The sequence below is a fragment of the Caretta caretta genome, chromosome 7 (genome assembly GCF_965140235.1).
Source record: "Caretta caretta isolate rCarCar2 chromosome 7, rCarCar1.hap1, whole genome shotgun sequence".
Taxonomy (NCBI): Eukaryota; Metazoa; Chordata; order Testudines; family Cheloniidae; genus Caretta; species Caretta caretta.
Window position 1 is genome coordinate 73,184,931 of NC_134212.1, and position 17,960 is coordinate 73,202,890.

Consider the following 17,960-nt stretch of genomic DNA (forward strand, 5'->3'; position numbering starts at 1 on the left):
GGAACACAGTGCTTCCTGAGTTCTTTTGTTGAAGAGTTTCATACCACTGAAAGAGAGGTCTTGTATGTTGTCCTCAACTTCCCCATGGCAGATGCTAACAGCCTCATGATTACAGCCATGGTCATCAACCTTAAGGAGGGATCCAAGGCTGCCTTTAGGGCTGTACTAGTAAACATCTGGCCTTCTTTGAGATCTATATATGCTCCAGAGCCTGCAGTACTTTCACCAGGAAGGGAACCAACCCTTTCCCAAGTCAGGAAATCGTATCTGGTGAGAGTCCGGTAGTTTGCCACATGGAGTTACACTAAAGTGGATGAGTAGGCTTTGTACTTGAATATCCTTGTTCTTGGGTGTGCCTTTTGTTCATTTGATTTTTCCTGAACTACTGCAACTACCAATGATACTGGGTTTTGATGGGAGTAAAAGTATTTGAATTTTTAGAGGCACCTGATAGTCCCACAGTTCACCTGTTCTGACATGGACTGGATGGTAGCCAGGGTTTGCCAGAGACCCTTGGCTGGCTATCGCACGCCCTCATTTATGGGGAGAACAATTCTTGCCAGATCTGATGCGGTCAAAATGTCAAAGAGTTGACAGGATTTCTCTTGTATGACTGTCATTTTGATATCCAGGGTCTCCACCAAAGGAGCTTGCAGATGCTGAAAAGCTTTAAAGTCATCAACTGTCAAGGCAGGAGCTGGTATGACTGCCTCATCAGGTGAGGATGACTATCCTTTGGGAAGAGATTGAGGGTTCTGGTATTGTACAGCTCCTCGGTAAGGTTCTAGTACCTGTGGTCTGGGCAGTGATGAATCCAATTCCTCCTCTTCCTAAACCTACTGGGGAGGGGGGAGGAAGAGGAAGATATTCTGAGAAGATGGTCCCAATAGGGCCAGTAAGGCTAAGGTGGCATGGGATAAGGGTACTGGCCAATTCATAGCTGGTTAGCCCAACGCCACCCATGTCTCTTTTGTGGTGTTGTGCCCAGCAAGATGGATCTCTGGTAGCAGCTCTAGGTTTACTCTCAGGAAGTAGAGAAGAGGCATTGCTGCTCAACATGAAGGAGAAATCTGGGAATGTAGAAGAAGAGAAATACTCTTCAAATGGGAGTGCCATGGGGTAATGTCTCAACGCTGGTGCTATGTTGGCACTAATGATGTCCCCAGAGAGGATCCTGACTGCTCTGTAAGGACAGGTCTTAGTCCTGAAATCGAAGCAGGTGCCAAGTTTACTCTGTGCTACTCCCTTAGCAGAGGACTTAGATGTTGTCCACGGAGGACTGATGTCTCATCACATCTCCCTGAGCAATACTTCTCAGTGTTTGATCTCCACTTGGCCCTGCCTTTTGGTCATGCTCTTGTGTTGGTGAGCTGTTGTGAGGTAATGGTGCCAAGCATGTTGCTACAAGTGCCAAAACAGTTGTTGGTTCTGGTGTAGCAGCAGCTGGTGCCAAAGGTTTCAACAGGTGTCCATTTTCATGGGTTTTTTCTTTTGCTGCTGGCTTCCTTGGACGGCACCCACTGAAGATGTCTTCTTTGGAGAAGAATGTCTTGTCTGGATCTGAGGTGATGCTCATTAATTGGTTGAGTAGGTGTAGTTTCAGCCATGCGTTCTTCTACTTTTGAGTCCTTGAGAAGGACAGGCACACTAAATACTAATCAGTGATGGGACTCTCCTTGAGACAGGAAAGGCAGCTGTTATGCTCATCAACCAAGGCAATGAGTCCATTGCAGGTTGGGCAGGATTTAAACCCTGTGAGTTTAGAGTTTGCCATGGCGGTTGGCATGAGGCATCTTGCCGCACTGTACAGGAGGGGATGTAGGTCTGTTCTTTTTGTTTTGTTTTTAGGAACGTTCAAATTATAAAAGAAATTAAGATGAGAGTGAAGATAGACTTCTTCATACAAATAGACAAGATGATTAGTTTGAAGATCACCAAAAAAAAAAAAGCGGGTTGACAGGGTTCTGTCTTGCTGCAATGGGTGGTAAGAGGGAAGTGATGGAGGGCTGGAGCAACTCTGCCCTTTATACCCTTGCAGGGAACATGAGACAGCACATGGTGCATGTGCAGCCTGGATGGACATGGCTATTAAAAAAAAATCATCTAACCTCACATGCACGGGGCACATGCAACCTACATGGACACATACTCATGGAAAGAGAAGATCTATGAAGTAAGCTGCTTTAAGTGCATGGAGACTTTTAAAAAAACCTGAGGGCAATTCTAGAGTTGGATCCTAAAACGAATGAGGAGCTACTGGGATTTGTGAATGGGGTGATGTTATGTGTTTTTGTATATGGGAGAAAACAGGCAGGAGCTTTCTACTGGAAAGCTGGGATATCTGCAATATAGAGTGGGTAAAAAGCAAAGACCAAGGTCTTCAGAGGTGAAGTTGAGTGAAATCGTCACTGTAGTGATGACTAGGGCCCTACCAAATTCACGACCATGAAAAACTTGTCATGGATCGTGAAATTTGATCTTTTGTGTGCTTTTACCCTATATTATACAGATTTCACAGGTGAGACCAGCATTTCTCAAATTGGGGGTCCTGACCCAAAAGTAAGTTTCGGGGGGGGGGTTGCAAGGTTATTTTAGGGGGCGGGGGGCCACTTTATTGCCACCCCTACTTCTGTGCTGCCTTCAGAGCTGGGCCGCCAGAGATCGGTGGCTGCTGGCCGGGCGACCAGCTCTGAAGGCAGTGCCCCACCAGCAGCAGTGCAGAAGTAAGGGTGGCAATATCATATCATGCCAGCCTTACTTCTGTGCTGCTGCTGGCAGCACGTCTGCCTTCAGAGCTGGGGTCCTGGCCAGAAGCCGTTGCTTTCCAGGTCCCCAGGTCTGAGGGCAGCGCCGCCACCAGCAGCAGCATAGAAGGAAGGGTAGCAGTACCGCAACACCCCCAACAATAACCTTGCAACCTCATCCCCAACTCCTTTTTGTGTCAGGACCCCTAGAATTACAACATCATGAAATTTCAGATTTAAGTAGCTGAAATTATTAAATTTATAATTTTTTAGTTCCTATGACCATGAAATTGACCAAAATGGACCATGAATTTGGTAGGTGATGACACATGGATTTACAAAGAGGTATCAGAACAAAGATACATCAGAGTCACTGATAAAACAAAGGTTACAGGCATCACAGAAAAATGGGATGGAGGACTGGTATATTGAATTAGTCAAAGATGTAAGTTTTGAATGATTAATTTATAAACCACAAACTTAACAGAGTACAATGTAGTTGTGGGCATTTCTTTGAGTGCATTAGTGATACAAATGTCAATCTTATCTATGCAAGACAACTTGTTTAAAACATTAAAAATAGTTTCTTAGCTGTATATTCTTCACTACTCCACACAAGAATGAAAAAGTGAAATGGACTCTGATTTATTTTCTTTATCTTCGTCATGTATTATAATTATAATAGGTAATTGTATAGGGGATTTAAAATGTATATTTGTATATGTGTTTCTTAATTGTAAGAATGTGTGAATGTGGATTTTTAATATACTTCAAGAATAAAAATATGCTGAAATGTAGTTTTACCATTTTGGCATTCAGGAGAGCAGTAAAGAAAATCTAAGACTTGGCTTACCAACAAAGGTAGTCCTGATCCACTGCCAGAACTCTGTGACTGGTCAATAAGATCCTTTAATGACTCCCCAGCTGGAATAAATGCTTCATCTTGCTCCAGATCACGATTATAACAACGTCTCTTTGCTACCCATCTACAGTAATGTCTGCAAAAGAAAAAAAACTACACATTAATACTTTTAAATATAACGTTACAGTTTATTAAACATTTTGACCGATAAAAAGAAAAAAGCTAAATGCATGTTTTTAAAAACAAGCAATATTTATTACATGGTCATGTCATTTTTAGATGACAGATTGAAGAATATTTAAATTGTGTACAAAAGACACTTGAGACTCATGTAGACATACTGATTTACAATTTATCAAGTGGTCATATAACATTTTCAAGCCAACATTTCCATCTGGGCTATATCAACTTCAGTTAGAGCAAATTAGGACTTTCTATCAATATTTTGCAGTATTTTTGCCAATAGGATTACAGAATACAGGTGAACTCAGTTCATCTGAGTAATGGTTGAGATATCTTTTGGTCAGTGATGTCCGAGCTGAGATCTGCAAATGACTGTTTTGTAATAACTGTTTAAAAATACCTATCACTTTTCTCCTATTTTTCTTTTTTTCTTTACAACAAAACAAATATAATAAAAATTGCAAACAGGAAAGCAGAGATTTATTTTATATGCAATTATAATGAAGCCATAAGTTTTTATATTAAACTGCTCTGCTATGTCAATGCCTTCAATTATGACAACTTGGCTAATGAACTAAACTCCAGCTGGCACACAATAAATATTGTTCCTGGAAGCACGCACATTGAATATGAGGATTACAGTCTGTTCTTGTTCTGTTCTATTCTGCTCTTTGCTGCTTCCACTCCTAGAACTCATAATTGAAAGGAAAGTGTCCTAAGTACTTAAGATTTTGTCTATTTCGCTAACTTCCAAATAGGCAAAACAACAGAGAAACTGAGTGAAGCGACTTGCAACCCAGACTCCATTAGGTCCTATTACCACAGTATTATTAAAATCCCTAATTTATCCACAAGAGAATTTCTAGGCCAACAGCACAGAGGAAACACTATAAGCTCTAATTTTTATTCAGGTTCCAAGATCACATCCACCATTGTGGTGCTAGAGCACATCCTGAGCAACTTCTCTAGAGAAAAACAGGCAGGGTGAAATCTACTTTAAAAATTCATGTACAAACAGCTTTGTAAAGTTAAAGTTAACCATTACTGCCCCACAACCAGACTTTCCACTCCTTACATGCTCTCAGAACATAGGGCTTCAAAATCCAAAATAACAGTCAGAAAAACAGAAAATGCTCAGTTAAGATCTCCCCACACTTTCCTCCCCTCCCCCACAATCCTTCAAAATGTTTGTGTTCTGGGGGGAAAAAACTGGGAAATGCACAGTTAAAATGCAGCTTTACACACATAATGCATCCAGCCAACTTAACTTTCCCTTTGTACTTCTGGTACGAGCACTGCACCATCCAATACATGCATCAACAGATCGTATGTATTGCCTTCAAATATCATACGTACAACTTCACAAATCGTATTCCATCATGCTACACTATTTGCCAAAGAGCAGCAGAAAAACCTACCCCACATAATTTTGAGCACTGAGTGGTGCAGGACTCCTAACAGCTTCTTTCAATATACACATTTATAGGTCATATTTTGCATGGAATTTTATAGAAACAATATAATTTGATAAGTTTGTGAAGTCCTGTGGGACTCCAGATGACAAAGAATACCATAAATATAAGACATGTTTTCTTCTGGTTGTGGCTGTTCTATGAAAACTTAGTCATTTTACCATCACTCATACCTACTCTTTACTCTCAATAAGATTTCATACTCCCATCCAGATTTGACAGAAACCTAATACCAAATATCCATGAAAATATTAACAAAACCTTCCTGCACCAGCTCAATGTATGATATGTGTGAGATATAAATACTGGAATGTTTCCACTACATTATTGTTTTAAATGTATGGTTTAGAGTTAAAGAATATTAGGGTCAACCATGCATCCCTGGGCAGTGTGAAAACAGAGAATAACAAGTGACAAAAATGCAGAACGTTTTGTGTTCAGTTCAGACTATGCAGGACAAATATAGCTCCTATTTTTTAAAAAAAGCAGAATAACTGTAGAAAGTTATTTCTGTGGCTTATTTGAAGCTTTAATATGTTCCTAGGACAGAATAATGCAGGAGATAAAACTCAGAAGTAGCACACAAATAAAAATAGCAGTGGCCTAATATCCAACTGTGCAAAAGCGTTAACATATTCTTGTTTATGGAATTTTATAGTGCCAAAATCATACCTTGTTCTGAAAACCTGTACAGTTTTCACACACTGCTGGAATAAGACATGAAATTCTATGAAATTCCATACAACATGTTAATGTCCACATTTTTACCTAACACTATAAACCACTGTCCATAGAGATGTAAAGTTACATTTAACTAGTTTCCTCTTGGAGCTATTTAAAAATATCTCTCTCTCTCTCTCTCAACACATCTCTAGAATAAGTCATTTTGTATATCATCATACAGGAAAAAATACTAGTGCAGAAGGAAGTACTTCTCCTTACTTGTAACAAAAGCAGCTAAATAAGATGATCATAACAATGATGCAGACTGCCATAGAAATCAGCACTGTCATCCAACGAACGCTCCCATCAAAAAGTCCATCTGTTTAAAAAAATAAAACAGTTACAATACTTATTTCCTAAAAAGTTGCCAGTAATCAGATTCTAGTATAAATAAAATATTCTATTTATCAGTCACTTTCTCATAGATTATGTATTTTGTAACTGCCAATTTTGTAAACCTCTTCCCCATAAAATATTATTTTTCATTTGGAGCTACAGCTACACTCAGCAATATCAGGGATCCTTCCAAAAGGGGCAGCAGGGGTAAAGAATTGCAAAGCATCAGATTTTATTCTCTGGAGCAACACTGACAATACTGAGGGTTTGCCACACATTTTTTATACATACTTATATAAAGTTCCTTGCTATCTTAATATTGCCTACAATGCCGGTGGTAACTCACTCCAATGCTCCTGAAGGCTTTCATTTCCAACAGATACCAAAAGTATCATAGAATACCAGGGTTGGAAGGGACCTCAGGAGGTCATCTAGTCCAACCCCCTGCTCAAAGCAGGACCAATCCCCAGTTTTTGCCCCAGATCCCAAAGGGCCCCCTCAAGGATTGAACTCACAACTCTGGGTTTAGCAGGCCAATGCTCAAATCACTGAGCTATCCCTCCCCCCTTATATATACTCCAGCTTAAAAACACACTCATACCAACGCAAAACCTCACTGGTAACTTCACGTATTCTTCTATCAACAACTTTGCACATCTGACTGTCCAACATCCCATGCAATGGGTAAATTACTCTTCCTTAGCACTGCTGAACTTGCTGTAAAGGATTTCATGTACTGTTAGAGTAGGCAAATTTCAGAGGAGACATGAGACTAAAGTACTTCTATCTATCTTCAGTGGTTGTCGAGATAGAATTTGAAGTTCTTGTGGCACTTCTTATAAACAGTGGAAGGTAATTCCAGAATCTCGCCAATATATCCAGTCTCTCCTGTGAGACTGGCTGACTCACAAAATTGACAATGGGATATAGAGACTTCCATCTCTAGGTTATTTATTTAAATCTAGTCCCGATTGATAGCTATCAAATGTTCCCACCTGATGGCTGTTGGGTGGTCTACATATCACAGCTTGGTAGTCTCAGAACAAGTCCTAGTAGTACCATGCCCATACCTCAAGAGCACCCGTCACAATCCTTCAGGGCTATCTTATTAGAGAAACCAATATTTAACTGAAATTTAACTACATTCACATCTGTCTAGTTCAGTTTCCTTTCCCCTGACAGCATAGTGGGCAAAACTTCCAGTTGCTGTCTGTGAATAAACACAAGAATACAGTTTCCAGAAATGTCTAATCTGGTACCTTTAATAACTATAAATTCACTAAAATAGAAAATGTAAACAGGATCTAATGTCTAAGGTGAAATGCGAGAGATCAGAAACTTTACAGATCATATGATCTTCATGGGACTCTAAGACTCACCTGTTTTTCCAAGCTATTTCAAATGAAAGTAAGGGAGTTAAATAAAGCTGGAGACAAGGGAAAGGCAGGAATGTGATATATTTTAAAGGACTGTGAGGTCCATTTACAATCATAGTCTTGTTGACTTTTTTAATATATATAATTCCTTTTCTGTTCCTGTAGCACAGGCTATGTGCTTTTATAAAGGTGGATACGTAAACCAAAAATAATTGCTGTTCCATTTAGTAACACACTACTTCACTAGCTAGATTTTGTAGGTTCTCCCCTTTCTCCCTCAGGAGAGTGAAAATTCCAGGGGAAAAATGGGTCAGAAATGCTTCCTACAGAAGGGATCGGAGCACACTCCACTGTCACTGCAGGGCCCTATGTTCCACCTGAATCCCCATGCTATTGCTGATCATATGGCAGAAAAGACTGGAGCTGAGGGGTTTTTTGGAAGGAAAGTTTTTCTTTGTCAAAATCTAAAAGTACAAAACAAAACAAAAACATAGCAGCCAGCTAAGGTACAGAGATATCTGTGAAGTGGCAATGAGTTTGAGCCACAAATGAGGCTCCTTGTATAAAGGCACTATTATACAAAGTTTAGGATAGTTATTAAATATTGAAATAAGTAAAAGTTGGGGTTCCAGAGGTCGATGAAAGCTGAGAGAACTAGGAGGTGAACACAGTTGCAAAGGCAGACAATCCAAAAACAAAGTGATTATGGAGTAAGAGACCTTTTGATGAATCCTGTCAATTTTGGCTTCAAAAAATTAGGAAGACCTAGGGAGGTAAGAGTTTGAGCAAAGGGTCTAAGATGGAAAGGAATTTCTGGCACTGAAAAAATGAACAAAGATATAATAGTTGTTAGGAGCAGAGCAGGAGAAAGAAAATTTACAGTAGGGACAGTTGGATGTGGTCCTGAGACTTCTTTCAGAGACAGTCAGCACGGCAAAAGTAGCAGCGGAAGTTATGGAAAAAGCTAGGCTGCAGACTGATGACACGATAAAACAATGCACCAGGGAAGCAAAGTGTGGAACAAAAGGACAGTGACCACATAGTCAGAGTAAGGCACGCAGGTATGAGGAGGCAGCAGATGCTCTGAAAATTCTGGAATAGGTATGAATGAAAGAGAATGAGACATAGAAAAGAGGTAATGCAGAAGTCGCTAAAATTAAAATGATGATTACTGGGCAGAGGAACATCTTAAATGGAGAAGTTTGAAAGAAGAAAATGCAGTGTGAAGGTCAGGTCAAGGGGAAGATGGAGGTGGCAAGTGTAGGATTTAGCACAGGCCTTCAGACCAAAGGACGTAATGAGAAAAGAAACAGAGGCAAGGGCAATACTCCAGTCCTACACTTTCTCCTAATATTACATCAATTCGTCAAGAAGAATAAACCCATTCCAGATTAGTCTGTATAAACTGATAAAACAGCAGTTTACCTGTACTACCAAGTGGGGGTAGTGTGGGCTGTAGATCCCGATTGCAGAAATCAGTTCGACAGCATTCAATTGTCCGACGTAGCTGTGCTTTTGGGGAATCCTATAAATGGAGAACAAGAGAAAATAACTCAAAAGTTTTGAAATGGCCAAACAAGAATGATATTATAGATGGTATAGATGTACAGTACTGTGGAGATTACATAGTTAAGACTGAGTTCTGTTTTGAACATAAAACAGGGATTCAATCCTCTTGGTCAGGGGTCTCAAACTCAATTTACTTTAGGGCCAGTGCCAGTCCTCAAATCCTCCCAGAGAGCCAATAATGTCACTTATGGCGCCCAGAACCTGCCCCCCAAAACTCCACCCCCCCCGCCTAAGGCTCTGGGTGGAGGAGGAGGTCTGGGGTAGGGGATTGGGGTGCAAGCTCTGGGATGGAGTTTGGGTGCAAGCTTTGGGCTGGGACAGGGAGTGGGGTGCAGGAGGAGCAGGTAGGGGTACAGGCTCTGGGAGGGTGGAGGGGTGTAGGCTATGGAAGGGAGTTTGGAGGTGGGAGGGGGTGTGTGGGAAGGGGGAGGGAGTGCAGGTTCTGGGAGGGAGTTTGAGGTCTATGGGGCTATGTGGGGAGGGGATGAGGGTGCAGGCTCTGGGAGGGGGTCAGGGGGTGCAGTGCTTACCTGGGGCTCTGGGCTGGGACAGGGCGTGGGGGTGCAGGAGGAGCAGGTGGGGGTACAGGCTCTGGGAGGGAGGAGGGGTGTAGGCTATGGAAGGGAGTTTGGAGGTGGGGGGGGGGGTGTGGGAAAGGGGAGGGAGTGCAGGCTCTGGGAGGGAGTTTGAGGGCAATGGGGCTATGTGGGGAGGGGATGGGGGTTCAGGCTCTGGGAGGGGGTGCAGTGCTTACCTGGGGCTCCAAGGCGTGGTGGATTGGGGGGCCTCTGTGCACTGCTGCCCCGAGGCACTGCCCCCGCAGCTTCCCATTGGCCGCAGGGGTACTCGAGGCAGGGGCAGCGCATGGAGGCACAGCACAGCCCCACCCCGGGGCTGCAGGGAGGGGCTGGCAGACACAAGGAGTGAGCAGGCAGAAGCCACTCAGCTCTGCTGCACTGCCGGTGGTGGGAGGGGCACCTGGCCATTGTAAATCACCCGGCAGACCAGACGGGGGATGGGGTGGGGTGGGAGGGAAGAGCACCCAGGGGCAGCAGGCAGGACCAAGGGAGAGACCCGGTCCCAAAATTGCTGGAGCCTCGCAGGCCACTTTGGGGAGGTTCTTGGGCCGCAGATGACCTGCGGGCTGGGAGTTTGAGACCCCTGCTCTTGGTTATGTATGAAAAATATATCATGTATCCTCTCCCAAATTTATGGCATATACTCTGATTACAGAATTAATTTCTGATAATTAACAAGTTAAAATTGATCTTAAAATGGGTTTTTAATACATTTAGCACTTGTCAGTTTTTCCTTTGTCCCATCTGGTGTTGATAATGGAATAATAATTTGAAAGTTTGAAAAGTCTAACTGAAATCTTGTGCATGGCCTATGTTTAAGAAATTAGGTTGTAATTTAGCTAAATTATTAATGATTATTTTATCTGATTGTTGTGATTATATAAGACACAGACATGGTTAGTCAACAGCTCAGTTAACAATTTAGTCGGGCCACTATGATATGAGAGGTAACATAACCAATTGCCATCCTTCCTCTATAGCTAATTTGCATGCAACAATTCCATTGCTTGCAATCTGTTTATAGTATAAGGGAGACTGGACACATGTGTAGACGTCTCATTGGTAGATTATTGGGCACAACTACCACTGCTCTTTAGATATTCATATTTACACACACACACTCAGCCAAAAACTATGTTAAAGCATTATGGAAGATAAGTCAAGCATTCAAAAATTAGAAAATGCCAGAAATAAGGTTGTCTGTGCAACTTTAATTTGGCTAATCCCTGACTCCTCCTCATCTAAGGCCTCCCATTCCCCCTCCCCCACCCCACATACCCCGTTTCCCCTCCCAGTCGCAGTCCCAGCCTTCTTGCCAACCAGTTAGAGTGCCCATCGCTGGCTCCTAGACCCAGTCGAATTGCCCAGCCCAACTCGTTCCCAATATCCAACTCCACATTCCCTCCAAGGTCTGACTCTTGTCCCCACTTTGCATTCAAATCAGGTAGCTTCCTCCTCCAGGGGAGAGCAGTCATCGACAGCATAAGGGAAAGAGTCACCCAGTTCTCAGTTCAAGTACACAGACCTGGTATGGATAACAGAAGCCCTGAGTTGCAACTGCAGGGAAGTCCTGTTAAGCCCTGGTGCATGCCCATGTTCAGCCCTGCATATCACACACACGTAGATATATTGTATCCAGTAATTAGCTGCACAATATGAAATTTAATATAAATATCACATATTTCAGCGTAACAGTTGAGTGTCAAAGGAATTTTCTTCAGACCCAGTACAACATTAACATGGAAGAAGTTAGCTTTTCAAAATTTATATTTAAATTATATATTACCACCACCACTCAAGAGACTAATGAGTTTGTGTGTCCATTCCAAGACTCTTTAAAGAGTCCTTATTTTCAGAATATGGTTGCTCACAACTTTTGGAAAAATCAAGCCCCTTTAAAGGTGTCTCAAATTGGACACCTAGAAATAGAGGCTCCCAAAGATAGTAGTCACCTTTGAAAATATTGGCCCACAGACTGTTCCCTTTTTCACCCCCATAGACAAAACAAAATTTTCAGCTCAGCCCTCTTCTCTTCTGCCCCCCTTTGAATGTGTGTTTCATGTACTTACTTTGCTGCCAATCCTGAAACAGATAGGATGCGTGTTTGCAGTCAACTGCAGGACTGGGGTCTTGATTTGTCAACAGCATAGCATCATCCACTATAGTAAAGGGCAATATGCAAAGTCCTTACTGAAGTGGTTGTGATCTGCATAGATTTAACTGCTCACAGCTATCCTGCATAATCTCCATCATGTTCCCTTTATGGACAATTTTAAAAATAAATGAACTTGTTTGTACCTTGCACTGAAAATCTGAACCTTCATACTTCATGCAACCTGAAGCAAGCATGGGTTCTCCATGTTCATCTTCTTCAACAATGGCAAAGCAATGCCCGTTAGTTCTGGAAAAACACATCATTTCAATTCACCAATTGCTGTGCAAAATTAACTGGCAATCAACCTACTTATGAAAATTAGGTATGTGCACCCTACAATGTTTCTTGTCCTATTATAAACTAATCACCAGACAGTGTGGGTGAGACTAAAGGAAATGAGGTACAGAGTTGTTTTTTCTTGTCTGAACTAAAATCAGAGGGTACCAATATGAAGACACTGGTCAAGATACATATTTTTTCAATATAAACCTCAAGTTTAGAAGCTAGTAAAAGGCTCCTAACCTTCAACAGAGAAAATTAATCCATTATTTTCCAAGATGATGTGTTCTTTTTAAAAAAGGATCAGATTTTTCAGATTACCTACTAACCTGAAATCTTTAGCATTCTGAGATATAACTATTAAGATTTTCTTAGTATGTCTACCATAGAACAGTGACATGCTGGAGAGTATTTGAGAGCCCCTTATTGTAGGGAAAGATTGGGTTTACTCTTTTCTTGGCATAATGTTAAATTACTCTGCCAGAAATGACTTAGCCCGAAAGATGGAGAGGTTACTCACCATGTGCAGTAACTGAAGCTCTTTGAGATGTGTGTCCCAGAGGGGAAGTAAGGTGTGTGGTGGAGCACCACAGGGGGACACAGCTTGAAGAACTCTAGTTACTGCACAAGGTAAGTTTCAGAGGAACAGCCGTGTTAGTCTGTATTCGCAAAAAGAAAAGGAGTACTTGTGGCACCTTAGAGACTAACCAATTTATTTGAGCATGAGCTTTCGTGAGCTACAGCTCACTTCATCAGATGTATACCGTGGAAACTGCAGCAGACTTTATATACACACAGAGAATATGAAACAATACCTCCTCCCACCCCACTGTCCTGCTGGTAATAGCTTATCTAAAGTGATCAACAGGTGGGCCATTTCCAGCACAAAGCCAGGTTTTCTCACCCTCCACCCCCCCACACAAATTCACTCTCCTGCTGGTGCTAGCCCATCCAAAGTGACAACTCTTTACATAATCAAGTCGGGCTATTTCCTGCATAGATCCAGGTTTTCTCACATCCCCCCCACCCCCATACACACACAAAAAAAAGAAAACCTGGATCTATGCAGGAAATAGCCCGACTTGATTATGTAAAGAGTTGTCACTTTGGATGGGCTAGCACCAGCAGGAGAGTGAATTTGTGTGGGGGGGGTGGAGGGTGAGAAAACCTGGCTTTGTGCTGGAAATGGCCCACCTGTTGATCACTTTAGATAAGCTATTACCAGCAGGACAGTGGGGTGGGAGGAGGTATTGTTTCATATTCTCTGTGTGTATATAAAGTCTGCTGCAGTTTCCACGGTATACATCTGATGAAGTGAGCTGTAGCTCACGAAAGCTCATGCTCAAATAAATTGGTTAGTCTCTAAGGTGCCACAAGTACTCCTTTTCTTTTTGCACAAGGTAAGTAACCGCTTCTCCTTCTTCAAGTAGTGTTCCTGTGGGTTCTCCATTTCAGGTGACTCCTGAGCAGTTCCCCCCTTAGGAAGCAGAAGGTTCAGAGCAGAGTTCAATACAGAAGAGCCTACATCTGCCTCTGATCTTGCTGCACCAAGGGATAATGATTTGAAAAAGTATAAACAGAGGACAAAGCTTCCGATCTACAGAGGTCTACAACTGGCATATCCTTAACAAAGATGCAAACACTACTTTTGTGAATGGGCTATCACTCTCGAAGGGGGCTGAACATAAGATGTGTTGTAACAAATCTTAATAAAACTGAAAATCCACTTTGATAACCTCTGTTTAGAAATTACCAAACCCCTATTTCTGTCCACAATAGATACAAATAGTCTAGGAGATCTTCTAATTGGTTTCATCCTATCTAGGTAAATGCTAATGTCCTCTTGATATCTAGGGTATGGAATATGGTTTTTTGACTAGACCAATGTGGGGGTTTTTTTGGGGTGGGGTGGGGAGGGGGGAAGAGAAGCAGGAGATTAATGATTTGATTAATATAAAATTCTGAGGACACCTTAGGTAAAAAACTTTGATGGGCCAGTAGCGACACTCTTTCTATTGTGAATACTGTAAAAAGCGGGTCAGCCATTAAAGCCCCCAATTCTCCAACCCTTTGGGTAGAAACTGAGGTTACTTACCTGGCACTGGAGGTTCTTAGAGATGTACGGTCCGTATCTGTATTCCACACATACAATATGCATGCACATCATGGCCTTGAGTCCATAATTTTTTACCAGCAGTGTCCATTGGCCTGTATATGCACTGTAGCTCTCCTCGTGCTGTGAAACAAGGGCATAAAAGGTGGTGCGGGCCAATGCCTCTCTAGTTGCTCATTCCTACTACAGTCCAAACAATCTGCAGCAGAGGGGAAGGAGGGCAGGTATTAGAATACAGATGGAGACCACACATCTCAAAGAACCTTCAGTTACAGGTAAGTAACCTCCATTTCTTCTTCGACTGATGGTCCCTATGTGTATTCCACACATGGGAGAATAACAAGCGCTAGTCAGACAAGAGGTGGGTGCGAGGATGCAGAAGCGACAGCTGACTGTAGTACTGTTGCCCTCACAGCTGCATCCACAGTGAACGACTTGACCAGAGAGTAATGACTCATGAAGGTATGTAAAGAGCTCCAAGTAACTGCCGTACATATCTCTAGGAAGGGTACGTCTCTCAGAGATGCAGCCAAAGTAGTTTGCCCTTTGGTAGAATGAACTCTTTCCACCCATCAGAGGGAAAACACGAGCTAGTTGGTAACAAAGGGTTATACAACCTGAAATTCATTTTGAAAGTCTCTGTGCAGATTCCCTTGATCATTCTGCTAAGAAAATAAATAGTTTAGGTGTCCTTCTGATGTCTTTTGTTCTTATCAGATAAAAGGACAAAGTCCTTCAGATGTCTAAACCACAGCTGTCTCTCTCCATCCTTGGCATGCAGTTTTGAAAAAAAATACAGATAAGTGGAGTACGTGACTCATAAAGAACTGAAACTATTTTAGGGATGAACCTGGAGTGGGGCGTAACAAGACCTTTTCTTTACAGAAGGTAGTATATGACAGATCCACCGTGACTACTCCCAGTTCACTGACTCTTGTGGCTGACATTATAGCTATTAGAAAGGCCACTTTCATGGAGAGATGAACTACCAAAAATGTGGCTAGTGGCTCAGGATGGGAGGTAGGGTCAATGAGAGAGACTAGAACAAAACTAAGCTCCCACTGAGATGCAAACTTCACCACTGGTGTAAATGGCTGAGAATCCCCTTCAGAAATTTGAGCTGTGACAGGATGAGTGAAGATTGAGTGGTTATCCACAGAGGATGGAAAGTGCTGATCATTGCTAATGGCACTCACAGAGAACTGATCATTGGACCCAAAGACTTAAAGGTAAGTAAACACTCTAAGACAACAAGGATCCAGGTGGATTCTGGAGACAAGTTCCATTGATGCGCTCATGAGGAAAAATGCTTCCATTTTGCTGAGTAACAGCTCCTTGTAGAGTCTCTTCTGGTTTGGTTAAGGATGCATTACACCCTTTTGGAACATGAGAGCTCTATTTCTGATGCCCATCCAAATACCAGGCTCTGAGCTGCAACGGGTCCCAGATTCAGGTGCTTGAACCTGCCCCTATGCTGTGTTAGAAGGTCCGGCAATGTGGTTGAACTGAGTTCATAAACCAGAACCATCTCAGCCAGTTAGGCACAACAAGGATGACTAAGCTCTGTCTTGATGCATCTTCCACAGAACTTTTAGTATCCATGTAGTGGGAAGGAAGACATACTCCAGACAACGCTTCCATGTTGCCAACAGGGCATCTCCCATCAAGCCCTTGCCCAGGACGGCTCTGGAGCTTCCTGTTCACCCATGAGGCAAAAAGGTCCCAGGCCGGCATTCCCCATTGGGGAAATATGTCGTTGAGAACTGAATTATCAATCTCCCAGTTCATGATTCACAGAAAAACGTCTGCTCAGGCAGTCCATTAGGAAATTTTGCATCCCTGGTAAATATGCTGCTGATAGGATTGTGTGATGGCTGATGTACCAATTCCCGAGGGTGACTGCCTCTACGCACAGAGGGAGAGATCTCGCTCCCCCCACTTGTTTATGTTGCCCTTCTTTGGTTAGTACATGGACAGAAATCAGGCTTGTTGGCGGCGAAGATGAAGCCTGGTGAATCGCATCCTGTATATGAATGAGGCCATGTGGCTGAGGGAAAGACAAGCTCTGACTGACATCCTGGGTCTGATAGTGACCTAACGTATGACATCGCTCACAGACCGAACCCTCACCAAGGTAGATATGCTCTTGCGGTCAAGTCCAATGATAACCCTATAAAATGTATATACCTCATGGGAGTCAATGTGGATTTTTCATGATTGACGCAGACAACAAGGGAAGGCAGAAGGCTGAGCAGAACACTGGGTACCTGCTGAATGTCCTCATAGGAACTGCTCATCAGAAGTCAGTCTTCAAGGTACGGGATGAGAAGAGAGGAATTTACAGGCTTCCAAGCTGCCACTACAGAAAATAAAACGTAAAGACCACAGGGGAGGACTCTGAATTGGTAATGGTCCTGACTGAAGAGGAACCTGAGCAATCTCCTGTGGGAGGATGTCTATGTAAAAATATGATTCATTCATGTTGAGAGCTGCAAACTCCGTACCCTCCAGGAACAAGGGAATTATTGATGCCAAGGATATCATGTTGAATTCTGGTTTTCAAATGTACTTGTTAAGCTATCGCAGATTGAGAATTGGCCTCCATCCCCCATTCTTCTTGGGGATCAAGAAGGAAGGGGGATAGAATCCCTTTCCTTGATGTTGAGGTGGAACCATTTCCCTGACTCCCATGAGGACAAGGGAGTTCACCTCTTGTCACAAAAGCCTTGTCTTCACTAATGCTGTAAACTGATCTAAGTTACCCTAGTTATTTAAATTATGTAATTTAAGACCATGTAACTTACATCAACTTAAAGCGTGTAAATGTCGACGGGAAGACACTCTCCTGTCAACACAACTTCCGCCTCTCATTGAGGTGGAGTACTGAAGTCAATGGGAGAGCACTCTCCCATTGAATTAGTGCATCTTTACCAGACCTGCTAAATTGATGCCGCTACATCAATGGCAGTGGCGCCGATTTAGCGCAGTAGTTAAGATAAGCCCCAGAATCTCTTTGTGAGCTGTCCCTGAAAAGGAACCAGAAGGTGGTTTGTGGATCAGAGTTACCAGAAACTCATTCTGCTAGCTGCCATGAATATTCTCTAATACATATTTATCTGTAATTAGGCTCCTCCAGTTTTTGGCAAATTGGATACGGTGGCCTCCAAAAATCAGAGGAGAGGAATGATGTGACATCAGTAAAGAAACATGGGTCTCGACAGTCCTGTCAAAAGAAAAACTCTGCCTGGGGTCAAGAGTATAGTGTGGCACTAGATGTTGCAGAGGCTAGGATATTGGGTCTATAAGCCTTCTGTCTCTTGCTTGGTGACTCCTGAGGACATTGGTGGTAAAAACGCTGAGGATGAATGTAATGGGGTAGACAAACCACACACTGGGCAAAAAGGGTTAAGGCACTGCTCTGGGCACAGCCAGTCCCACCCCACTACATCTGTAAGAAATGCTCCAACTGAAGGAGGAGTTAAAAGGCAGCGGAGCAGCTTATTTGGTGGCAGACCAGGAAAGACAGCAGACCTGCAACCTGCAGCTCATGCAGAGAAGAGCTGAGCGAAA

General features: G+C 42.7%; 1 protein-coding gene across 3 annotated transcripts in view; it reads right to left on the reverse strand.

Annotated features, from left to right (window-relative positions):
* Positions 1-17,960, reverse strand: part of BMPR1A (bone morphogenetic protein receptor type 1A) — a 177,104-nt gene that overhangs the window by 44,016 nt on the left and 115,128 nt on the right. For all 3 annotated transcript variants that reach the window (XM_048856774.2, XM_048856776.2, XM_048856777.2), the window contains 4 exons: positions 12,142-12,244; positions 9,122-9,221; positions 6,204-6,303; positions 3,598-3,742 (listed from right to left, as the gene is read on the reverse strand). In XM_048856774.2, coding sequence (XP_048712731.2) covers positions 3,598-3,742; positions 6,204-6,303; positions 9,122-9,221; positions 12,142-12,244 — 448 coding nt within the window. The remainder of the gene's footprint in view (positions 1-3,597; positions 3,743-6,203; positions 6,304-9,121; positions 9,222-12,141; positions 12,245-17,960) is intronic.